The following is a 22,699-nucleotide window of genomic DNA, read 5'->3' as shown; positions in this document are numbered from 1 at the left end:
AGCCAGCCCAACCTTTTTCTCTCTCTCTCTCTCTCTCTCTCTATATATATATATATATATATTTAATTTAGAGAAAAAAATAATGACGTCATGCCTTACGTACTACGATGATTGCATCAGAATCCGACTCTTTTCCCGGCCTCGGACTTACGACTCAACCGTGAGTTGGCAGAGCCAACCCACCCGCGGATTTGTGCCGGACATGTCAGCTGCTTCTTCACAGAAACGTCGAGGACTCTCAATGGTTCCATCTTGTGACCGCATTCGCATAATAATTACATGTCGATCAATGCCCAGTAATTTAGACTGAACTGAAAATAAATGTACGTCGAAGAAGAAATAGCACCTTTACATTATATATATATATATATATATATATATATATATATATATATATATATATATATATATATATATATATATATATATATATATATAGGTTAATTAAGGATATGTAGATATTACATTGTGCACAAGATGTAGCATGCGGTCGGTCTCGCTTCGTTCTTCAACAGCTGTAAACTGTCTCTTTCCACGCTGCAAGCGAACTCGCAGCGAGCGAGGCCTCCGAAGCTTCCAGAAACCAACCATCGCTCAGCTTTAAAAGGCCCCCTCTCCCATTTTATTGCCGACCGCTGTTTTCAATTTCTTTTACGATTTCCTTCCCATCCGATCCCTTGGTCTGGAGCGATGAGGAGCTTCGTTGTCAGATCCATCGAGTCCGCCCTCCGGCGCCGCGGGGCCGCCTCATCTAACCGCCGTCTCTTCTCCTCCGACTCCGCCCCCGAGCGCAAGGTTGCCATCCTCGGCGCTGCCGGCGGGATCGGCCAGCCCCTTGCCCTTCTCATGAAGCTTAACCCCCTCGTCTCCAACCTCGCCCTCTACGATATCGCCGGCACCCCCGGAGTCGCCGCCGACGTCGGCCACATCAACACCCGCGCCCAGGTCTCCTCTTCCTTCCCCCATCCTCTACTACTTCTAGATCTTACCCCTTTTGTCTACTCACCCTTTCGATCCTGTTTATCGTGAGTGGATCTGATCAGATCTAAGGGTTTTCCGTCTGTTTCTTGATGGATCTCCAGGTCGCCGGCTATGTGGGCGAGGAGCAGCTCGGTAAGGCTCTCGAGGGCTCCGATGTGGTGATCATCCCGGCCGGCGTGCCAAGGAAACCCGGCATGACTCGTGATGATCTCTTCAACATCAATGCCGGCATCGTCAAGTCGCTCTGCACAGCCATCGCGAAGTACTGCCCCAGCGTATGTCTTTCTGTCGCTTCAACCCACACAATTTTCTGCTCTCTCTATTCCATTCCGTGCACGCCTTCGTCCCAACTAATTGGAATTCTCTAGTCCATCCGAGGAGCTGATTCTGCTGTTGTTTTTTTCTCCCCCTAATCGGATCAGGCTGTTGTTAATATGATAAGCAACCCAGTGAATTCAACTGTGCCAATTGCATCCGAGGTGTTCAAGAAAGCGGGAACATATGACGAGAAGAAGCTGTTCGGTGTCACTACTCTCGATGTTGTCAGGGCCAAAACTTTCTACGCTGGGAAAGCGAAGGTTCCGGTAGCTGGTAATGCCTTCTTTTCCCTAATAGTTGTTTTGTTCTTTATTAGCTTAGAGAATGTCTGCAATTGATCGGTGAATTATTACTTGCAGACGTTAATGTTCCAGTTGTTGGTGGGCATGCTGGCATAACCATCTTGCCTCTGTTTTCCCAGGTAATTTCTGTGGATTCGAGATCCTCTAAACTTTTCTTTTGAATGTTAGGATCTTTTGTGCTTCTATATATGTCTGAGCAAATAGAGATATATGCTTAACAACAAATTTGTTGACAGGCAACTCCTGCTAGTAATGATTTGGCCACCGAGGACATCAAGGCTCTCACGAAGAGAACCCAGGATGGTGGTACGGAGGTTGTGGAGGCAAAGGCTGGAAAAGGCTCAGCAACATTGTCTATGGCGTAAGTCTGTGGGATATTTTTCAACTATATTGTTCTGACTCTTCTTTATTTTAATGTATCAATACATGTTAGCCTATTCCATGTGATATTTATCTATTATTGTGTTAGCTTCTTGGAAACACTGTCAAATTTAGGTTTGATATTTATTTATTTATTATTGCTTCTTCCATATGATATGTAGTCCACATTTGTACAGATTTATCTTGTTTTTGCATTTTTGAACAATTAGATCTTTGGTTTGATCTAAATTCCCGAGGAGATTTACTATTAAGTTCTGCATAGCCATGTTAGATGTTTCATGTACATTTAACTTCGTTTCTTATGATCGTTCTGTTGAGACATCAAATATCTTGTAACTAAATGGTGACAGGCATCTGTTTCTTATGATGCATAAGCAGACAAAACACTTTATCCATTTAAAATTAAAAATTTTGTTCTTTTCTATAATTCTGGAACTAGAACATTACTAAATTTACTGGTAGCAGCAGGTGAATCAGTCAAATCTGTCAGATAACAACTTCAATATAGTGAGAGAGCATGTGGAAGACCTAGGACTATCAAAATAGGGAGAATAGATACATTGGCCTTATGGTTGTCAGATGATATGGTGTTCTTAATTATACATACCTGATATACATGTTATGCTGCTCTCTAATATTATAGAAAAAACTTTGTCAAATTATCCTTTTTTTTACTAGAAGAGTCATCATCCACAATAGTGTTAATGAATGCCATCTAAGCATCCCAAGGTTATATATATCTCAGGGATAAAAAAAACTAAAGGAAAATTTTCTTTAGAATTATGGATATTGATAGGTCTCGTACAAAAAATGAATGTGATGTTTGACACTAGAGGAGATTGATTATATATATAATTTGTTGTTTTAGATATTCTTAATTTTAGTGCTTTTACTCTGTTATCTTGCAAGTCATAAGTTCATTAAAGGTATCATCATTTCTGGGATTCTTTTAGAAATTTAATTAATTTGAATTCAGGGCTCAGGGCTCACTATATTAGTGACTTGTTGCCCCATTCTCAAAGTAAATCATTTGATGGAGGTGTTTAAGGTGGTGGGTATTAGGACCATTAGGAACTGGACATCTCTTGGTCCATGATCCATATACATGCAATAATATCCTTTAAATGGTTGAAAAAAAAATCCAATTCTCTCTCTCTCTCTCTCTCTCTCTCTCTCCCTCGAAATGCATGTGCTTCAGCAGCATATTTGTTTGCTGCTAATATAGTAAATGCATAGTTTCTTAGATTACTAGAAATAATATTGGATGAGCAGGACATCTTTACGACTCTTGTGCTTGAAGCCTGTAATTTTTGGACACGACATAACTTGTCTTGTTAGCATCTATTTTGTTGTTCATTGCTTAATGAATATCTTGATGCAGATATGCAGGAGCTATCTTTGCAGATGCATGCTTGAAAGGTCTTAATGGGGTTCCTGACATTGTTGAGTGTTCATTTGTACAATCAAGCATCACAGAGCTGCCATTTTTTGCTTCTAAGGTGATTTTTTCAAGCTTATGCCAAAATATCTAAATAGATGAAGAATTTTCTTAATATTGTTCGATGATGTTAAATTTTTTTTTAATTTGGAAAATCCTCATTAAGCTTTTCAGGTAGATGTAAGCATCTACAACGATACACTTAAGATCCTTACCTTTAGTTTTTACAGCTTTTACTATGTCACAAATCGAATCTTCTATAATGTTGTGCAAGAAACTATTTCCAAGGTTTAAAATCTTGGGGGTAGAATAATCTTATATTTTGCAAGACCAGATGCTTTTCTTAGAATTTTTAAGGAATCTGTTAGAATTCCTTTCTATCTTTATATGCAGTTGATATTGTTAGTTCTTATATTTTGCTTTTATTTCATCACAGCCATTATGCCTGACATGTGATATGGCTGTGATGAGCGTGGAAAGTACACTGTTCCTTATATTTATTTACTTGTGATTAATGTCATTGCCTTTTTAGTTAATTTGTGCTATATAAGTTATTCTTTTGTAATATATGGTTTAAGTATATGGCAGTTAAAATGTTAATTGAGACAATATTTGTATACTGAATTACAAGTCTCATCTTTTGAAAAAGAAGATCGATGACTTGTTTGATGTGCTTTACCTATGACCGATGGATTCTTGTAATTACAGATCTTTTCATACTTGTATAATGCTGTTTTAATCTAATGATATATGGTGCAATTTGAAAGAAGCATCATTTGTTGGGAAAGCCTTGTGGTGCCGAATAAGAGTCAAAATATGGGTCCAACTAGCTGGTGCTTACAAATCGTTTGACAAATGAGCAATGAATAAAAAAGTAAATATAATCATAAGGAAGTTAAAACTTTTTTTTATTCATCCTTGCTTTTATTTGGAATTTTCTGTTTGTATTTTCATCCTTACTTTTATTGTAATGTTGGATAAGGGTCCTTATTTCATCCTTGCTTTTATTGTAATGTTGAATGCTCACATGATTGTGAATTTCCTAATACTAGGATGCTTTATACTTGGGAAGATAATTGCTGTACATGCCTTTCTTGGTGTGTTTTTTTCTTTTGTAAATGTGTTGCATCTTATTGTTATGACCCACATATTTTTTGGAATTGATCATGATTTTGACCAGAAGATTATTGCATTTAAGTGAAGTTAGCATTGGTGATTCCAGTCCTTTTTTGCATTAGTGAAATTAGTCAGGAAAGCCATGTATCCTTTCAGCCACATACCGTTAGTCCTGGAAAGGCATCTCTATCCTGTCGCCTATCATCATAAACTTTTGGTTTCCTTTCCTAGTGAAAGGCTCCGCTAATGTGGGTTCTGTTTTGCTTATCAAAATATCGGTGATTTGATTTGGTGTTGTTGAATTTTGCTAACTTTATTAATTTTGTTTTATTTGCTTACTGTATATGCTGGTTGATTATTGTCTTGAGCATAAAACTTTGTCATCCTACAGGTGAGGCTCGGGAAGAACGGAGTGGACCAAGTACTTGGGCTCGGGCCATCTCTGTCTGATTATGAGAAAGAAGGATTGGAAAATCTTAAACCTGAGCTTAAGGCCTCCATTGAGAAGGGAATCAAGTTCGCAAAGGACAACTAGCTTAAGACCTTTTATTTCTGACTTCTTTACAATCGACCATCAAAATTTTGTCAAAAGGCCTCTTTCTCTTTTGTCGCTAATTATGACGGCATTGAAACTTTGTTATATAATGAGGCATGCATGCAAACTGTGATGAAAACATATTTCACTGACCAACAAATTGCACATGGTGTTCAGCATATGCTTTCGATTTAATGTACTGTAGACTTCGAATGAAGTAAGCCAATATCACAATTATTCTTTTAGCACGTTTATGGCTTTGGTTAGTGCCTTTGTTGTACGTATTCAATGATAACGTATTGTTTATGCATAATCTAAATCTATGAGATGAGGTTACGCTTTTCTCAACCAACATAGTACGAACCTTATCCGGCAATGGTGAGTCTAAATCAAGTTTGGTACAAAAAGAAAAAGAAAAGTCTAAATCAAGTTCAGCTACGGAATAAATGTAAAATATTACTTTAGTGCAGGGTTTACAGCAGAATAAACTAGAAATCACATGAAGCGCAGCCAGTCCTGTCCAAGCAGGATTTATTGTATGCATACAATCATCTGACGCTTCTAACAAGCAGAACACATCCAAGTCAGTACGCACGTAACGACGCATCCATCATAAAATTTTTGTAAGATTGTTGGTATATCAAATCTGCAAGAGCTTTCATCAACGACTCGGGCTCAAAAATTGCCCCCACCTTAGGATCATGTATAGAATCTACAGGGACCTGCAATGGCATCCAAAAAAAGAAAACTCAGGCTGAAATCTGGTTAAGCATAAACCACCACGAACAATTTAACAATGACAATAAGATAAATCACAAATATGTATATATATATATAAATATATATATATATATATATATATACATATACAAATATATATATATATATATATACACATACATATACATATGTATACATACACATACATATACATATACATAACATACATACACATACACATACACATACATATGCATATACATATACATATACATATACATATACATATATATAAAGTTTTTACTTTTCCCATTTGATGCCCCTATTTTATATAATCCTGTAATATCAATAATGCCCCTTGTCACTTCCATCCCACTATAAGGTCTTGTCGTAGGACCTCCCAACATTTTATGATCGTTAACCTTAATGGAGGGAGAGGAGACCATCGTGGGGCTTCCCCTACCTTCTCCCCCACATGGCCCATCGCATCAAGTGATACTTGCATGAACCCATCTACCGCTCCACTCCCTTGTGCACCACCATGGATGTCCTCTCCCTCGCAGTCATCGCCGAGCATCTCCTCGCAAAAATCCTTGTAGCATCCTCTTCCCTCCTACTTTGTCAACACTGCTTGCTGCCTCACCTAGTTGACCACTGGTGGTCGGCTATGGTCTACCTACTCAAGCGACGTAGAGGGTAGGCACATGACTAGGTGAAAGTCAATGAGGTGGGGTCGACCCCTCGTTGTTGTTTGTGACGCCCACAACCTCACCTTCAATGCTGCCAACAGCTATCCCATCCCCCTCCTTCCCACCTTTCCGATCTCTACGCCCCCTTTCTCGTCCGCTAGGCTGCATCACTGTCAGACAATGGTGGGGTAGAGGTGATGGGACAGAGGTAACAATGTGGAGACGACAATGCCTCGCGATTAGATGGAAGTGGCAGGCAACGGTGAGGGGGATTACAAGTATCATAATAAATAGGGGTATCAAATGAAAAAGGTGAAAAATAAATAAAAAAGTTTCCTAGAAAAGCCCCAAAAGAGGAGCCTGTTTAGGAAAATTACCTAATAGATTTTATATCATGTTTCTGGTCAAATTCATGCTATAATTTCTATTAAAACTTCTTATAATAGTATAACGAGAATCAACACAAGTGAACATTGGATCACATTTTTCCAGTAATAGCATAAACTCTTTATCTAGATAGAATAAGACACAACACTAACCATAAACCAAATAATGACAGTGAAACAAATTTTGAGCAGGATCACTCCTCTGAACCTTCCTATTCAGATAAATCTCTGGCTGCGGCTATTATCTATTTCTTCCATGTTCTATGAACGCCTCTATCGACTAAAAATCAAAAGTTGGTCTAGACAAATAAAAAGCTTATGGAGACGACATATTCCAAGCAGTCAATGTGTGTCATCTATGTAAGTTTTTTTTACTTCAACGATAAACAGGCTTTTGGTGACCAATAAGTCTTCCTTTGCTGCATGCTAAATATTAAACTAAAACCCACAAGGTAAACTGACAACATGACGAATATGGCAAGCAAAGTCCCGAGACACCAAAGACTGCATATATGGTAGAGATAAATATCAAAGTTTAAGTTCTGTCAAATTTGTGGTATCCTCAATATAGTCCCTTTTGTTCCTCTTTTCATATCATTTAAAACATCGTTGAGTCACAATACTACTAGTACATAACTAAAGGAATTGATCTTGATAAACGATTCAGTGCGCAAATACCAGAGGAGAAGATTCAGAACATAAAGCACCCATGCTAATGATACCAAGAGCAGAATAGGATATTAAAATAAGGGACATACAACCACCATCTCTAAGTAAGCATAAACATAACGTCATAAAGTGAAATTAATATATTTATTTATTTTTCCTATTAGTTGCATAGTAAGATAGGAATTTATATAATTAGCATGGATATGAATATTTTTAATATAAAAAGGAACTGTATAGCTTACCACATGAAAGATCCGTTGAGTAGCCAAACATTGAACATCTATAAGGATTTGACCATCACGAGGAACCAGCAAAGCATTGATGTAATCACTAGCCTGCACAAAAATAAACACAAAAACACTAAATTTTCTGAAAAAAAAGTTGCTGCTTCTGAATTTGATAGATTGACACTGCTTCAGGATGGTTATCACATATTTGAGTTGTACAAAGTGTGTTGTTGTATCATGCCTATGAAACATGCAGAGTACAGCCAAGATTAAATAATAATCATCAACCAATGATTGCTTCAAATAGCATAAGGCAGAAATTCATGAAGCATGGAGACAAATATGGGATATGGCTATGATACACATAAATGGATATGGACAAGGGTAGTACGTGATACAAAATCAGAAAGTAAGATATGATATGGAAAGAACACCGAGGACTTTAATTTCATCTGGACTTGTCTGGATTGGTATCTATTGGTCCAGGTGTGAACTGAGATGCGAATAACTCCATTTCAGAAGGCTAGTTGGATAGATAAATGAAACTAGAATATTGGCTGAAATATCGAATTAGAATAATTTGATACACTTACAGTGTTCTTTAAACTTTTGCCAGGGTCTCCATAAGTTCGATTTAGAGCATCTGTGATTGCAGTCACAAAGCCAGAAGCAGATAATCCAGTAGTTTCTCTATCATGTGAGCCATTCAACAAAAGTACCTATATACAACAGAATGTGCATTATGAGTGCTAAAAACTGAAGTATTTTGCACATAGAATTACTCTTGATATTTATTGCTGATAAGAAAAGCACAAGATGTCAGCGTGTCCCACATGATGCAGCAAAAATCGATTATTGCAAACAAGACAGTTCTATAGATACTAGTTTCAATGTACAATTGGATGCCTCAACAAACTGGAAAATAGGATCTTTAGCCAGAATGAACTGCTACAAGTTGGCTTCATATGATCGTTAAATAAATCATAAAAGTATACACTCAAAGTTCCATATCAGTAACGCAAAGGACTTATGTCCAACTAAATGGGGATTTATAACTTTCACACACTATTAGGAAAAGAAACTTTCTGTCATTTATAATCAAAATATACATAAATGATTAAAGATATTGAAAAGTTGGTTAGGGGCAAAAGCAAAAGAATATTACACATATTTACACTTTAACTAAAAACATCTAGATATCTATAGCAATAAATTACATTGTAGTTTTCAAAGATCACAAGAATTCTTTGAAGATAAGGGAAGTAGTATTCATAACATTAGATCCTATTGGTTACAAACTACATGAATATAAGCTTTTCTAAGATATTCCAAAATATTCAACTACAAGCTTTTTATTCCACAGCATGCTCCTCTGCTGGTATCATGCCAAACATTGATCAGCACATTCAGAAATTGCAATTCATGCTCCAATGTTGGGCATAACAGGCTCAAAACCTATGTTACCTGGATCCCTACTTTCACCGGTTTTAATGCCATGACAAGGGTACCTACACGACACCTAGACATGCATCCATGCATTGAGATTTTCACAAACGATATTATCGTTACTCCTTGCATCTGACATTATTAACAGTACCTATGAAAATAACTCAATAATAAAAAAGAACTTAGGCTATACTTGAAAGTCTAACCAGGCTACCTCCTTGGTCCATCCTAAGCAGGACATAAAAATGAGAGGGATATAAACATTGAGCAAATTAAAGTGAGAAAACAGCCAAATGATAATAGCAAAATATCCTAATATATGGGAATAACTAATAAGAACTTCTTTTAGGTTTCAAAAAATAGCACCTTGGGAATAGATCTGGAGGCAATGATCTCACCAATACCATGTAATACCTGTAAAAATCTTAAATGTTACAAACTCCATAAAGATGTCTTCGTGTCAAACCATCTATTGCAGAAATTGCATATTGTAGAACAAGGACAAATATGAATTATACTAACATCATGTCGTACACAAATGAGATGCCCTCTTTCACTTAAAACAATTAGATACTAATCCAGAGTGCATCCTTTCAAAGATTACATTTCTGCATCGCTGGCTGTCCATGGCAGCCACAATGCCTACATAATCATGGAGGAATGGGGCTTGCCATTACATTGTTTTCCAGTGCCAATACCCCATTGGCAAAATGTGGAGCTTTTAGGCAATTAAACATTAGTGACAACGCTCACAATACCCATCATGCTATCAGAGAACCTTAATGAGGTGTCTAGACTGAATAGAAGTGCTCATAATTATACAAAAGTAGTACAACTTTTTTCTTAATATAGAAACTGGAAAGTATCAACCAGACAAATCCAGTCCAAGGACAAACCACTTATCAGGGTAAAACAGTCATGTTGTTCATATGAGGCTTGAAAACCTATTGGAAGACAATGTATTAGCTTGGGCTTATTAATGGACCTGTAATAATGATTAACAAGAATCTTGTCTAACACAAGAAAGTTCTCATATATATAGTGGACACGAGTGGTAATGTCTCCTCCAGTTCCATAGGATGGCATTCAATTCATTATATTCAATTCTATAGATATGCCACTTGAAACTTAAGCTTGATGCATTTACACATCAACAGAATCTTTAATGAAGATTAATTCAAAGAAGGATGAACAAAGCCATATAGAATGGAAGTATAAAATTTTAGTGTTGTTGGCACTTGGGCATACAGGCTTGTGATATTAACCCAAATGAGACAATCTGAATTAGTAATGAGATATTACAAATTTACAATATCATTGATTGACAAGCCACCGGAGGCAAGATGTGGAAGATCTAATAGGAGTGTAGCCATACCTATATGCTTACTGAATGTATTTGAGCTATATAAATAATTAAGCATAAGCAAAATTTTCTCATGATGTATAAAACATGGCATGATTATCAAAATATTCAAATATGATGCAGTGTTTTGTATATAAACAAAGCTAAAAAAATATTATTACCAATGATGGACATACGGAAGTGAAGAGAGAGCCCATAGCATAAACAATACAATCCACTTTCTTCAACTGCTCCAGAACTGTAGGGTTAGCTGCAGGGAAAACCTACACAGGGAAGGCAATGGTTATGTTGGTGATAATCTGTTAATGATATTGTTGTTATTGTTGAAAGTTTAGTTGGGATTTATTCTAAAAGCAAGTTTTTGATATGACAAGAAATATGGTCATAAATGGAACTCAGTGGTGGAAAATATCCATTTAGCTGATCCCAAATAATTATTGCAGAATTCTTATATTGACCACCTGTTACAAGTTGTAACCAATAATTATCACAACATTATTTTCATGGGACAACCTAAAAGCAAGTGTAATAGTAGCTAGTTGAAGTAGCATTTTAGAAACTTCTACACATCATGCTTTTGCAGGACAAGTGCATGCTAGTCAGCAGGACAAGTAGCATATTGGTGTAAAAGTTACCTAGAATTGATTTATTATAAAGATATGTTTGCCTTTCCATAGCAATATTGTAAAGTGATAAACACATCTAACTCTTGTCCTGTTGGGAAGGGAGAGTAGTTGCAATGAAGATCAAGAAATAGTTAGCTCATCTACAATGAGAAACTTTTTACATCAGTTCTGTCCACGTTGAATTTGGCTTGAAAGGCAAGAAGGTTCCACAATGGTTAAAGTCAATGATAATTGGAAAAGTACTTGATGATTATGTTTTTTATCATAGAAAACTAAGGATTGTGTACTTGACTGTTGTTCCTAACTAAACAAACAGCAGTACAAAATACAGCTAATTAAACAAATAAAAATGGCCCTTATACTTCCAAACTGAAAGCTACTATATCCAATACCAAATTATATTCAACAGATAAAAGAAATCAGAAAGTATCAATTCATGGAATTAAACTGTTCAATTGTAACTACAAAGAACATATAACTCACCTCATGCAACAAGTTGCAACCCTCACTTGACATGTAAAAAACCCGCTTAATTCCAGAAGGCAGCCTTAAGGTTGAAGCACAATCCTATCCATAAGTGTTATACATAAGCTAATGCACAAACTCCACTTAAAGTTATTTGAACCAAATCATGTAAAATAAAGAAGTTGGACTATGGAAACATCTTTAAGACACATACAAGTTTACAACAAGTAAACTTCTGCTATGATTAATTAAAAGCCTCAAACCTATTGATGCAGAACCGTTAATGGACATTATTTATTACAACACACAAAGCAAAGAATAAGCCAGATGACAGAAATCCTATCTCTATTACATAAATGAAATAGAGATAGGATGTGAACATCAATCAGCGGCACTGGTAAGAAACAAATTGTTATCTTCAGGTATTCCATCAGTCAAGGAATTTATCTTCATATCAAGATTTCATAAAAGATGAATCTCAATTGAGTTTCTAGTCATTATCAAAGTTATGATCTAGCTCAATAAATATAGAGGATAATGGTCAGAGTCTGTATTTCTTAATTCCTCTAATTCTATTTTCCCTTTTCTTATTTTGATGAAGTACATGCAAAAAAAATTGAAACCAGTGATTTCAATAGGCGCTCAGGCGCTCGGGCGAGGCGAGGCGAGGCCAGAGCGCCTCGCTTCACTTCCAGGCGACGCACTTCAAAGAGACGTCGCCTAAGCACTTGCCCGAGCCCAGGTGTCGGGCGCTTCGGACAAGCGCCTGGGTTAAACTAGGCGACCGAACCAGCGTTTTATGTCTGGTTCGGTCTCCAGTGCTTTAATTGGTTCAATAGAACCAACTAAAACACTGATATCAGTTGCCGCTGCTCAACCCTAACTCTGCTCGCCGTTCACACTACCAATGCCACTACCGCTGTCGCCGCTCCCACTGCCACTACTCGCTGCTCGCTGCTCCCGCTGCTGCTGCTCGCTGCCGCTAGCCTCTCCTGCTCCTGCTATCGTTGCCGTTGCTCGCCGCTGCCGTTGTGACTGTCGCCGCTCTCGCTGTTGCTGCTCACTTTTACCGTTGTCGCTGCACGCTCGCTCTTCCCTTACACTCCTCTTCCTTCTCCTCTTTCGAAAGTATACTGTTAACAATATACTGTATACTGTTAACAGTAACAGTAATGTATTTATATTTATTAGATTAATGATATATTATTTTGATTTTAATACTGTTAAATAATTATATTTATTAATTATATTATATATTTTAATATTTTAGCGCCTCGCTTCGCTCGGGCGAGCGCTTAGCGCCTCAGGCGTTTTTGGACCTTGGCGCCTAGCACTTTTTAAATTACTGATTGAAACATTAATTGATCAATTGAAATTTCATTTTATTTTCATTAGTGTGTTTAAGTGGTTGTATGCCATGTTCCCCTTCCCTTCATGAACGTAGAAACTTGAAATAAATACAAGGTTTATTTCTTCATATTCAATAATATGGATTTCCATGTCAAATAATCCTTTATACCAAATGCACAGAGGGTTGTTTCTTCATCCTTCATGAAGGGGCCTAGTTATGGACACCTATACATGTCTGATAAAAAGACATACATGCATGTGTATAATAAATGGAAAAAGAGAATTTTAACCATTTTGTTAAACGTCTCCATATAATCCCATATGGCCAAGCACAAACCTTAACTTGGAACCTCTCATGTTATATGTCTGTTCACTCCCCTAACAATAATTTTGATCATTCATATTGACACAACTGAACCACCAACCTCATCCTAGCTACATCAAGTGGGACTATCACAAATTTATCACTCACTAGTAGCAGAGGAGAAGAGAGAGGAGAAATGAGCACTTAAGCAACAAGGTTGTAAGAGGTGGGATAAATAAGCAAGGTAAATAGTAGAGCACTAATCTAAGAAGAGATGCAGAACACAATTTGTCGAAGATGGAATGGTTGAAGGAGTTTTCATGTGCTCAAGGAAAGAATGAAAAGCAACACAGAGAAGAAGCCAGGCAATGGGAAGACAGTAGAGTAGTTAAAATCAGTCAAGCAGTGATAAACATGAATATCATGGTACTAGTAGATAAGAACATGGAACAAGTGTTTTCATCTGAAAGAAAATAAATCGATCGCATGCAACAGATATATGTAGCAAGATACTATTCAACATTGGCACATGCATCCTCTCTGTGGTGATCAATATAGAAGAGGAATTAAGTACATAAAAGGAGATGTGAAATTTTAACTTAACAAACCAAGGTTAAGATAAAGCCATCGGTTAAGCAACCCCCTTTTCATGAGCCAATGCAATGAATCCACTATCCCTTAAAAACTCATCATTAACAGAGAGAATAAAATGCAGCAAAATATGAAAAACAATGAAATAAAAGGAGTGATCAAAATGGCTACTGTATAACCACAGAATGAATAATTTACGTAATAACTTCTGAAGATAAAAAAGTTACACATGATGTTGGTGTAGGAAGTCACTGTAGACTAGAATCTGGATGAATAGGAGAAAAGCACTGAACATACCACATATGCATATAATGAAAGGAAACTTTTGTTTAAGAAAACATAGTATTTTGCATGTGAAACAAAGGCAAAGTGAGCCAATGACTTGGCAATGATATAGCAATGGCATCTTACATAATCAATAGACTAAAACAAGGTTTTGTGGCTTTCGTCAAAAGACATTCTATAAATTAATTAAGTATTGTTTAGAACAATATTGACAATTTCTAAAAACCACTAACTTTATGATCTCTTAAACTGCAAGACAGGAAGTGCTTTAACCTTTTCTACATGTAATAACTCCATATCTATTCAAATAACATCGAAGTATACAAGACCTCCAGTATAAGTGATAATATTTAAAAAGAATCTATAAGTGAAAAGAAAAATCACCAGCAAAGAATGTGCACAGACCTATAAAGGCAATCTCTGCTCCATTAGTATACCTTGTTAATAGGTTCCATGCATCCGTTAGTTGGGTGTGAAATTTCATTTTGACCACGAATAATAGTTCCATCCTGAGAATTGAAAATTACAGAACCCATTAAAAAAATAAATATTCATTACACCTGCCTATAAACTTCCATCTTTACAGCAGTAAGTTAGATCAAATTGCAGAAGATAGAAGCATTCGTAAAATTGATATGATTTTCATTCCAGAAAGAATTACCAAACCTGAAACTTTCTCAAATGCGGAAAGAACAACTATAAACACCTAAATAAACATTTATCATCATATAACAATGACTTTTAACTTCCTGTTGTCCTTTTCTTTTTCAGAGTTATGCATTACCATGTACTCCCCATCTGGTCATGTTTATTCCCTATAGTCACAGAATGAGCTACTTTGTGACCTATATTGCTAAAGCTCAAGTGAAACAATCATGAAAAATCTCTCTATTAACAAGGGTAAGGCTGCATATGTTTGCCCTTCCAGATTTCCATCTCTGGATTACGGGAGTCTTGTGCATTGGGCTGCCCACTTTTAGAGCCATGTCCAATCTTCCAACTCCAGAAAATGCTAATCTAATGGAAAAATAATTATTGCATGTCCCAATAAACTAGAAGATATTTAAATCAGCAGTCATCTTTTCTCTCAGTTGTATTCCCAAAAACCCACTTACTTTTAATATTATGATACCATGATCTGAAATATCACTATCTGTTTAAGTTACAACTTACCAAAGAAAAGGACCTCTCAAATAATACTATCAGACCAGTAAAAGATACATATAATGTATTCTTCTTAATCTTCCAAACAGCCTTAAAAGGCTCCAAATCCAATATGCATAATTAAGCAAATAAAAAGACCACAATGTACCAATCTGTATTTCACTGTTTGTTTGATTTGCGCATGGACTGGGATATGATTGGTATGCTTTAAACTGGATGAATTGGCATTGAGCTGGCCAATGTATTATAAGATCCAAACATTTTGGAAAATCTGGGTTGAGAATTGAAACTAAATACCCTTAAAACCAAAAAGAGCCATTAAGAGCATGAGGCTCCAATCAATGCAAGTTTAGATCGATGTATGCAGCATACACCTATAATACAGGTTGTCCCAAGGGCATGAACTCTAACTTAAGTTGCAAAGACTGAAAGAAGCAACCTTGACATGGTGCAAAGCTTGCCCTCTACCTTCAACTCAACCAGTCAAAGGATTATATATGCCCCATGATCACAAGTCACAGCCCACTCTCTCATCATTCCCCCTTCATTGCCAAAAACCCTGACAAGGTTGCAACAAGGGATAAAATTAATGAGAAGAACAGGAGAAGATGGAAGTGGACTAGAGGAGGTGGTGGTGGCCGTGGCATTTAGTTCTTCAATCTCTGTTGATGCAGTCAGAAGTGGGGGAAATCAAGATCTACTGCTTATCTTTTCTTTTTTTTCTCTCGGTATATACTAGCTTGTACAATGAGCCCATATTCACCCAACAGGCAATTGATATGCGTTCTGGTACTAAGATTTAAAATCTTGGCAAAAATCACCACAAAAAGAACATGACAACAAAACAGGAGACAAATACAAATAGGCCATCATAATAGTTTCTGGATTTGGAAAAAGGAAGATTAGCATGAGAATACCCATAGTTCACAGCCCAGTGTTAGTCTATCATTGGTGGAAATCACAGGAAGAACTAGACTTTCTGTTGGAATATCTGAAACACGCGAAAACAAAAATATAGCAGCATCTAAAGACTGAAAGAATATCCGGGCTCCAGCAAAAAAGAAATTTCCAATGCTGCAAAAACAAATTCATCTTTTATGTCAAACATATAGAGTTAGCTACTTGAACTAGTAACTGCTTAAAAGTCAAACATAAGTACAAATGTCAAAATTAAGGATTCGTTTAAACACCCGGTGAATATCATACCAAGCAGTGATGTATAAAGAACTTGTGCTGTTTCCACATGTAAAATCTAAAAAAACATTAACTTATTAACCATGTTATAACTGAGAAATTCTTTATCCAGACTATCTTAAAGGAAAATTAATAGCTTCTAATGCTCTTTTAATAATAAAATCAATGGCATCCACATGATTCATATTTACTTTCGTTCTCATGGCAAGTTTCCCAAAACACTCAGCCAAGGGTACAGGATCTATCATTCTTCTTCTCAAGGAAGGTGAACTTGTTGTCCAAAACTTTGAGCAATTTATGTCAACCATGCATGTAAGTATCAGTTTGTACTCTACAATAAATTTCCCATGCCAGTGAAATACTGGCATGATAAAAAGGTGGTTACCTTGTGCATGTTCCGACCAACATCAACCTATGACAGCCACTAACAAGCATCATTTTGCAATTCAAGAATGCTGACATATGAACCAACACATGATGGAAAATGTAGGCGATCTAGTTATAAGATGCCATTGAGTGACCAGCACGAGCATCATACACAGTGAATTATAAGATAAAATAAAGTTTTGTTACACTACATGCCTAGATCCAAAGATGTACTACTGCTAAACTCAAATTCCAAATAATTACCTACGACAGTTTATACTTTTAAGTTTTAACTAGTATAAAGTTTCAAATTATCACAGACAGTGCTGAATTGCTAGGTATGATGCCCTGACACAATGACTTGGTTATGTCTGCTCATGTTGATTTTGACTCAGGAGTTACATGAAAACTTAAAAAGAAATACAGAGGCAAGGGAAACAGTGTTGAACCTGTTGCCCAGCTTAATTATTGTCGAACATAACTATGATGAACAAGCCTTTTCGGTTTCCAAACAATTCAAACTCAACCAAACTTCTCATGTGAAATCATAGGGAAAAAGAAAAGACAAACTGAAACAAAAGATCTATTTTCACATAGATTGAATAAAAAAAACACCTTTAGGATTATCATTTTCCTTTTGGAAATTTCACAGTGATTTTCAGATACTATAGTTTACCATCAAAGATGTCAAGAAGGGCACGACTAGTGGTTTCCAAGTGGCCAATTAAAGCCCAAATGATAAGTAACCATTGTCTAGTTTACTTCTACATCAATTCATAACTTAGAAGTCTATCTAACCAGCAAATCATTCATTTTCTACTGTCTTCCTGACATAAAAAAGTGTGCTGCATCCCAGTTTATATACTGATCAGATCTGATCAATTCATCCCCACATGTGGCCAAATAAATTGTGCATAAATATTGAAATGGTACTGACATTAATACATACACATGTACATTCAATAGGTTGGCTTCCTCAACATCTTAATCAAGCTACCATAACTTCAGTTATATAGCTCTAGCAAGTATGCATTAAAGCTCTAATGACTGCCATGCAAATTGGTGGGAAAACATTGTGTTAAATAAACTGATTCCACAGCGGAAGGCTGTAACAAACATCAGTATAGCTTCAATAAAAAATAAATGAGCTAAAATCTGCAGAATTTCAGGCACATTTGTAGCAAATACATAAACGAATCAGTTCATTGAATTCATCTAAAATCAAAGTCCAGGTGTTATTATGATCCAATTGCTTAACTCCATAGCTAGTAATAATTTTACTTGATTTTCACCAACAAGAAAATAAACTAATCACATCAACCACAAAGCATAAAGCAGAAAATAAATTTAGATTGTTCAAAGTACTATTCATTTGCAAAACCTGGCATCAAAATAACAAATGACAAAAAAAGAATCTTGTTAGCATTTAAGGCAGCACCTGCCATTGCTGAAACAGAATGATTCATTTGAGCGTTGAAGTATCTGCATAAAGAGAACTACAGTAAGTTCTTGAAGAATCAAAATATACCAAAGAATTAAGTTAAACAAAACATCATCAAGGCCATAGACTAAAAAATTAAACTCAAATTGGCATCCTATCACTGCAGTGATAAGATCATGGTTCTGCAGCAATTAAACTATCTAGAACAGGGAATGTGAAACATGACAGGTAAAACCTCAAAGAGCAAAAGTTGAAGTATTAAAGTTAATTAATGATATGCTGACACTTGACATCATAGCAGGAAAATTATTGTTGGTGAGAACGTGCATAAGCTAAATCCACAGTGTTTGAATAGAATTGGATGAACATCTATCTAAAACAACAGGAAATAATGTCGACTGACCCTTTGTTAACACTCAGAAGATGTATGACTAGCCACATAGACAAAGTTGATATCTGAATGTCACCTGATATTGGAAAAAAGCCAGAAATGCACGAATTGTTTCACCATAAGGTCGTGATACACCATCCCATAAACAATGCTCTCCTTCGACAATCTGGTGCCTGTCAGATTGTCAGCTCAGCACAAGATTATTCAGTACCACCACTGATGTAGCAAATTGATAAAAGATGTTCAGAAAATACATTGTAAATTACTGATCATTTGAAAATAGGTCGTAAGCCAGGTAGGAAACATGTTAAGCAAACAATGGTGAATGAATCTGAAGATGTTGCACATTAGGTTGAATTATTATCTAAATTGAATCTGGATTGGTTTTTATTGCTGATAAATTGAACTTTAGAATCCGAAGTCATCTTTCATGTAAAGGAGGTTAGTTCAGATCCTAATCTGTGAAAAGAAAATATATGAAATCATTATTCTCTGTGTCTAACTGCAGTACTAAAATAAGGAAAATACAAACTTGTCAAACATACACACGTATAAAACAATCACGAAAGGAAGTTCAAGTGGATCCATCTATATTTGGGACATCCTTAAGATTGACAGAAAGAAAAGAAGAAAAAAAAGTTAAGCTACATAATTGATCACTGAGCCAATAAGAACTTCATCTAGTGAAAATATACACAGAGCTAGAAGCTTCATATTCAGTCTTAGATCTGTTATGATATAACTAATTGATGTGATGATAAGGATATTAGCACATGAAATTCATGTTAGCCTGCTCAATATAACTAGCTTATCAAGCTGAAAGACAACCTTACAATGACCTCAGAAAGAAATAGAAGAACCCTTACAATGACCTCAGAAAGAAATAGAAGAACATTAAATAACCAGGAATCTACCAGCAACAGATACATATGTATAGTTTACTATGGTGCAAGCAGATCTAAAAGGATGATTACATGCCATTATTAACATAACTTACCATTCTGACTTAGCTTCTGATGCGTCAAGAGACAAACGGTGACCAAGCAACATTCGAACAGCAAGCGCTTCAGAAGTGCTTTCATCAGACAATCTCAAACATCTCGACCGAATGTCCCCAACAGCTGGTCCACCTACGAGACACACGCAAGATCTAAACATTCGATGCCTTACCACATAAAACAGAGGTAAAGCATCACATTAAACTTACCGAGCACGCGCACGATCTCGGCAGTACTCCCTCCATCATCGGATACAGGAAGCACATGCGCCACTCTGGTCGTTAGTTTCTTCAACTCTTCCACGACACCGTTAAACGCAGTGCCACCTGAAGCGACGCCAAGACCCGTACCAATTTGAGAAAGACTGCGGCGTTGTTACATGTATATATATTCCCCCGAGAACAAGACAATTCTACGGGGTTGCACACGAACGATAATCTAAAAGAGGAAATGCATAGGCGCCAATCGGTGAACCCCGCGATTGAGATCGCGAAAAGGAAAGGGAACGGCGATGTGCCCGGGAGGGGAAGAAGAGTAAGACCTGAGAAGACGAGCAACGAGGGCGGATCAATAAGGTTAGGACTGGAGGAAGGGGAGGAGGCGTCGGCGCCGCGAGGAGAGGTGCCGCTGCTGAAATGCGACGCGGCCATAGGGACGACGGAGGGTCTGGGAATAGATCTGGCGGCGACGGAAGGAGAGGCAGAGGGTGAGGGAAGAGGAGGACGGGGCGAGGAGGAGCGGAGGAAGGGCGTCAGCGACGGCGCGGGTCCTCCCAATAGGCCGGCCGCCACCATGGATTGTGGTTCGTCCGTCCGCCCGCCCGCTTAGATGCCCCCCTCTCTCTCTCTCTCTCTCTCTCTTCTCTCTCTCTCTCGGAATCCCCGGTATCCCACTAGTTGCGGGATCTGCCGCGAGAGGATAGCCTTCATGTGGAGTGTAGTGGTTGGGTGGAGGGGCGAAAGATTCCAGCGTGGCCTTTTGCTCTTCCGAGTAGGACGACGCCCCGTAGGAACAGCACAACGTTTCGGTTACTTCCATTTCTATTTCTTTTATGTTTTCTTTGGGGTCTCAATTTGGAGGCATAGTTCCCTCTTTGAGGCATAGTTCCGAAGGCACCCGTGCCGGGTCAAAGACGGTAGGCTGAGTGGTGGGTCCACCGACGGGTGACGTCACCTGGAACGGTGGGAATGGGAGAATGGACCCACCACTGTTCGGCCCAGCCTTTAATAGATAGATATTTGTGGGTCGGGTAAGTATCTGTGGGCTGGGCTAACGGTGAACAAGCCCTCAAACTTTGGGCTGGGGATGCTTAAAACCCGTACTATAAACAAATACGAACAGTTGATTCGACAAATACGAGTAGAGAATCTAATCATATAAATTACTTATGGTCGTTGCGACATCCTTGTCACCTCGAGAAGGGGCATTAACAATTTTTAGAAAGTTAGCAATCGCTTTACAATCAAAGACATGAGCCAGTCAAGGTAGTATAGTGTTCCAAGAAATGAGACTAATATGAACATAAGAAGCAAATCGGCAGCGCAATGCTTGATCAAAGCAGGTAAAGAGAAGGACTATGCGCAAATGCAGAAGCCATTGGACGCGAGTGTTCTCTGTGAACCATGCTTCTAGCACTTACAGATGAATCCAACAAAAATGGACGTAGCTATCATATAAAATGAGTATGAACTTCCGGATGGTAATTATATCTTTAGGAGTGAAAAAAATAGATCCAACGAGAACCTTTCACGACGTCTCGTGCAACGCTCCGCTTTATCTAAAGAAAGAAGACAGGGACAGCCATGAAAACTCTATAATATAGAGTGGTGATATAGCAATCAAAGATACCATAAAACAAAATGTTTCGTGGAGGATGCTGATTAATTATTAATCAGAACAATGTCTCTAATCTCAACTCTACCGTATCAGTCAAAATAAATTTTGCATTGCTGGTGATAAATAGCATTTATTCCACGAAGAAAGGATGTAATTCTTTCTTAAATAAAACAAAATGTTTCGTGGTGATGTAACTTTTTCTTAAATAATAGCAAACCAAATAGAAAAATAATAAATCAAGGTGAAAATATATTTAATTTCTTTAAAAAAATTATAAATCTTGAATGATTTTTAGACTTGACTTGAATACTTGAGACTTGAATTAATTTACGTATAGATATCACCTATTTATAAATATAAAATACAAGAGTCCTTGATCTTTATAACTTTATCTAGTTTGAAATATTCTAAAATATACTTTAAACTAAGAATTTATTATCCCTAAAACTCTATCTAATATCATTTAAAATATAAAATATTAATTTATATTCTTCTAAAATATACTTTTAATTTCTTAACACTCCTCCTTAAAGTATACTTTTGGAGATAAGTCCCGACTTAGATCTACAAGGTCACATCCATAACTACCACTAGATATGGGATCATGTAGAAATATGACCTCGACCAAAGCTTCTAGGACTATTGGGAATACTTGTTAACTCATAGCTTGATCCAAACTTACTACATGAAAGACTATTGAAATCTTTAATTGGACTTCATGCAAAAGACAACATCCATAGTAAAAGATCTCAAGTTTTATTTTTATAAACAATATTCATTTCTTCATTCATGGCATCCTCCCATACTTTAATACATTTGGCTTCGTCAAAACAAGTTGGCTCAAAATTATTAATTGATTCAAAAAATAAATAGTGACAAATGTTTATATTGTCTCCATCTTGTACTATGATAGTTTGATAATTATTCTTTTTGATCTTCTCCATGTTAGAATTTTCTCTTCATGAACATCATTACTCCCTCTATCGCTTTGCTCCATCATTAATGATGAAGAAATAATAGGAATAGATATATATATGCAAAAATTTATAATAGCATTAGATGACAAAGAAATCTTAACCAGAATATGTACTACTTTCGTTATTGTGATTGATATATA

General features: G+C 36.8%; 2 protein-coding genes across 3 annotated transcripts; one reads left to right on the top strand and one right to left on the bottom strand.

The window, feature by feature from the left end:
• Positions 1–523: 523 nt before the first annotated feature.
• On the top strand, positions 524–5,319 carry LOC135610066 (malate dehydrogenase, mitochondrial-like). The gene is made up of 7 exons (XM_065104040.1): positions 524–945; positions 1,083–1,256; positions 1,404–1,572; positions 1,659–1,720; positions 1,838–1,962; positions 3,364–3,481; positions 4,928–5,319. The coding sequence occupies exons 1-7, from the start codon at positions 691–693 to the stop codon at positions 5,069–5,071; spliced, it is 1,047 nt and encodes a 348-aa protein (XP_064960112.1). The 5' UTR covers positions 524–690; the 3' UTR covers positions 5,072–5,319.
• Positions 5,320–5,492: 173 nt separating this feature from the next.
• LOC103973718 (uncharacterized protein YNL011C) lies at positions 5,493–20,672 on the bottom strand. Of its 2 annotated transcripts, XM_009388362.3 has the most exons (13): positions 20,288–20,671; positions 19,956–20,072; positions 19,746–19,878; positions 18,825–18,921; positions 18,355–18,398; positions 16,274–16,430; positions 14,630–14,701; positions 11,681–11,764; positions 10,733–10,834; positions 9,575–9,622; positions 8,356–8,481; positions 7,778–7,870; positions 5,493–5,793 (listed from the first exon to the last, which is right to left on the bottom strand). In XM_009388362.3, exons 1-13 carry the CDS (start codon positions 20,538–20,540, stop codon positions 5,656–5,658), a joined length of 1,464 nt encoding a protein of 487 aa, XP_009386637.2. In that variant the 5' UTR covers positions 20,541–20,671; the 3' UTR covers positions 5,493–5,655. The 2 variants fall into 2 exon arrangements, with proteins under 2 accessions (XP_009386637.2, XP_064960111.1); XM_065104039.1 differs by lacking the exon at positions 11,681–11,764 and having other exon boundaries at positions 20,288–20,672.
• Positions 20,673–22,699: the final 2,027 nt, after the last annotated feature.

This window comes from Musa acuminata, chromosome BXJ2-4 (genome assembly GCF_036884655.1).
Source record: "Musa acuminata AAA Group cultivar baxijiao chromosome BXJ2-4, Cavendish_Baxijiao_AAA, whole genome shotgun sequence".
NCBI lineage: Eukaryota > Viridiplantae > Streptophyta > Magnoliopsida > Zingiberales > Musaceae > Musa > Musa acuminata.
The sequence above is the reverse complement of the archived record's forward strand: the minus strand, read 5'-3'. Positions and strand labels throughout refer to the sequence as shown.

Bases quoted from the DNA above. Each gene is read 5' to 3' on its own strand.
- LOC135610066 (XM_065104040.1), top strand. From the start codon at position 691: ATGAGGAGCTTCGTTGTCAGATCCATCGAGTCCGCCCTCCGGCGCCGC. The intron at 1,721-1,837 runs GTAATTTCTGTG...ATTTGTTGACAG, and splicing joins TCTTGCCTCTGTTTTCCCAG to GCAACTCCTGCTAGTAATGA. The intron at 1,963-3,363 runs GTAAGTCTGTGG...ATCTTGATGCAG, and splicing joins TCAGCAACATTGTCTATGGC to ATATGCAGGAGCTATCTTTG.
- LOC103973718 (XM_009388362.3), bottom strand. From the start codon at position 20,540: ATGGTGGCGGCCGGCCTATTGGGAGGACCCGCGCCGTCGCTGACGCCC. The intron at 20,073-20,287 runs GTCTTACTCTTC...GCGTCGCTTCAG, and splicing joins CTCGTTGCTCGTCTTCTCAG to GTGGCACTGCGTTTAACGGT. The intron at 7,871-8,355 runs GTAAGTGTATCA...ATTTTTGTGCAG, and splicing joins GCAAAAGTTTAAAGAACACT to GCTAGTGATTACATCAATGC.